A 2,719-nucleotide genomic window follows, 5' to 3' on the forward strand; every position below is an offset into this window, starting at 1 on the left:
GTGGAAAAACTTAGAATATGGGAATATAGATATTCAATTAATTTCTTTACTTTATTATTTTTTTTATAGGAAAGAAAATTGTTATTTATAACAAAATATATAAATTATTTTTAATTTAACTTATTATAAATAAAAAATCATACTATTTTATAGTATAATTTCTTATTATGTATTAACTATTAATGGAATGAATATGAATAAAAAGTTATCTGATAGATAATTTACATATTCTTTGTATCTATATTTTAAGCCTATATTCTATGTATCTATATTTTAAGCCTATATTCTTTGTATCTATAGTTTTTATTTTTCTTTAAATATACAAATACAGTGACAAATTAAGTGTATTAAAGTATATACACTAATTGTGAAATCTAATTGGAAAAAATATTTTTCTTATGAGAAAATTTTCTATTTGGCATAAATAAATAAATATTCTAGTAAATGTGATTGTGAAACCTAATTGGAAAAAAAAACAAAAAGAGAGACAAACGAGGAAATTGCATAATCCCACAAAACACACAAATAAATAAAAGTCTAGGGGCACCAGAGCAAAATTCAAAAAAAAAATCCTAACGCTGCAAAAGATCACGTAATTGGACGTTAACCTCCCTCCAGTCAAATGCTCTATAAATAGATGGCTCGACTAGAGATAGGTTTGCCAAATTAACTAGCCAAAACCGCCTTTTAAAATATTTTTTCAAAATACTAAGCCGTCCTCTCTTTTTCTCTCTCTTCTGAAACTGTGTGTAGTAGTGTCTGCCCACTCTCCTGCAACCTCAAAACCAGAAACCAAAAAATGGCGGCAACCGCAACCAGATCTTCTAGAAAATCTTCCACCGGACCGGGGATCCGGTCACTTTCTCCGTCCGGCAGATTCCACCTTCCTTACTCACAATCTTCTTCAACTTCTTTCGCCTCGTCCAGTTCCAGTTTTGCTTCTCGCTCTTCCACTTTATTTTCCGGCCATCACCAATACCACAGATCTGCATCTCCCACTCGGGTTAACTTGTACGGAAACGCTCCGACTGCTTCCTCTATCCGTTTCTCCCTTGACCGTCCGATTTCCCCCAACCGCTCCATTTCCACCACTAATCCTTCTCGCGGTCACCAAGTGGTTAGGAAGCCGAGTACTCCCAAGAGGACTTGTATGTGCTCTCCTACGACGCACCCTGGGTCCTTCCGCTGCAGCCTTCACAAGAATTCTAACAATTCACACTCCGTCAATTACTCTCCTAACACTCGTTTAAACGCGCGCAGATCGGCGATGACGAACTCCTTGGTGAGAATCTGTGGAGTGGAGGGTGACTTGGTCAAGAGAGCTTTATCGGCTTTGATTCGGCCATCTTCTCACCAACAACGGCGACGCGCAGCATTCCAGCCACGTCCGAGCCGGCTCTCCGTCATGTGCAAAGCCGGAGATGTGCAGTAATCAGGGGTATGTTAATCGGCAAACTTCTTATTTGATTAATTGTCGTGCTTTCCCGGAGGAGAGGCTCAGATCCGGCGAGTGGCAGCGCATGAGAATCGCGACGGACGCATTTTATTGGATCCGATATCAGCAGCTTAATATATATAATTTTTGTTCGAAGTGTACATACCTATGCCGATATATGAAAGAGTTGCGGTTATGAATGGCCAATTTCAGGATCTTACAAGACTTAAATTTCTCATCACCTATAAGACCTACTCTAATTAAATTTAAGTCGAACAATGAATTTAATTAAACACGAATAATAATTTAACATCATCTTTCAGGGACCATTCCAGTTCTTTCAACAAATCTTCTTTGTTTTTCTCCGTTATGTTGGCCGTTTGATTTGACGTCCTCCGTTCACTCCATTTGTAGGGCTTTCTGCGTCTTATGTACGTACGTGGTTTATTCGTCGTCTACTACGCAACGTATCCGTATGCGTTGCTCCGTTGGGTCGGTATGTTTTCTCTTCTTTTTATTTTTTCAGAATAATTAATTTAAATATTTGTTATATTATTTGTGTTGTTTTTCTGTAGGGGCATTGGAAACTAAGTAACCTAGCTTCTCGGATCATTGGGAGCTCTTTTGGAGATCATTTAGATTTATGACCCGAGGCGGAAAAATAAAAATAAAAATTAACAGGTGTTGGGCTGGTGGATGGAGATTTGGTCACCCATGGTTATAAAAATACTCCTTGATTGCCGCTGGTTTCAGCTAATAGAAGAAAAGGTAAACGACTCTTTTACGGAGCTGATTAGAGAAAAAATGAAAATTATATAATATTGGAAAGCTTTAATTGAGAATATGGACTGCTTGGTGCCTTGACGGGAGTTGAAAATCAGGCCAACCAACGGAGCATTGACGTGAGTTAAAAAGCAAGACCAGCAAATGGAAGCTGAGAAATTAATGAATGAACATATTAATTAAAATGTTCTTTTTATAAAACATAAAATATTTACAGTTTTTACATGTATAATTTTTTTTTTAATTCTATCAATACGGTAAATAAAAATTATGTTTTAATATTAATAAATGAATAATTTTTTAAAATAATTCAAAATTCATCTAGGAAGTCATGCAGTGATGTGAAAGAAAAATGTATTATTATATTTAAAAGTAAATGTTGGACTGATTTATTTAAAATTTAAATATTTAAATTTAAATATAAAATAATATAAATATTAAGTTTTTTAATTATTTAATTATTAATTTATATAAAAAATATAATAATAATACATATTGTAT

At 34.6% G+C, this 2,719-nt stretch overlaps 1 protein-coding gene across 3 annotated transcripts; it reads left to right on the plus strand.

Annotated features, from left to right (window-relative positions):
• Window positions 1–645: 645 nt before the first annotated feature.
• LOC110616484 lies at window positions 646–2,445 on the plus strand. Of its 3 annotated transcripts, none has more exons than XR_006350914.1 (3): window positions 646–1,438; window positions 1,850–1,931; window positions 2,011–2,445. XR_006350914.1 is itself a non-coding variant. In XM_043957175.1 (2 exons), exon 1 carries the CDS (start codon window positions 800–802, stop codon window positions 1,430–1,432), a length of 633 nt encoding a protein of 210 aa, XP_043813110.1. In that variant the 5' UTR covers window positions 646–799; the 3' UTR covers window positions 1,433–1,438; window positions 1,850–2,445. The 3 variants fall into 3 exon arrangements, 1 of the variants encoding a protein (XP_043813110.1); XR_006350915.1 differs by having other exon boundaries at window positions 1,850–1,927; XM_043957175.1 differs by having other exon boundaries at window positions 1,850–2,445.
• Window positions 2,446–2,719: the final 274 nt, after the last annotated feature.

The sequence above is a fragment of the Manihot esculenta genome, chromosome 6 (assembly GCF_001659605.2).
Source record: "Manihot esculenta cultivar AM560-2 chromosome 6, M.esculenta_v8, whole genome shotgun sequence".
Taxonomy (NCBI): Eukaryota; Viridiplantae; Streptophyta; class Magnoliopsida; order Malpighiales; family Euphorbiaceae; genus Manihot; species Manihot esculenta.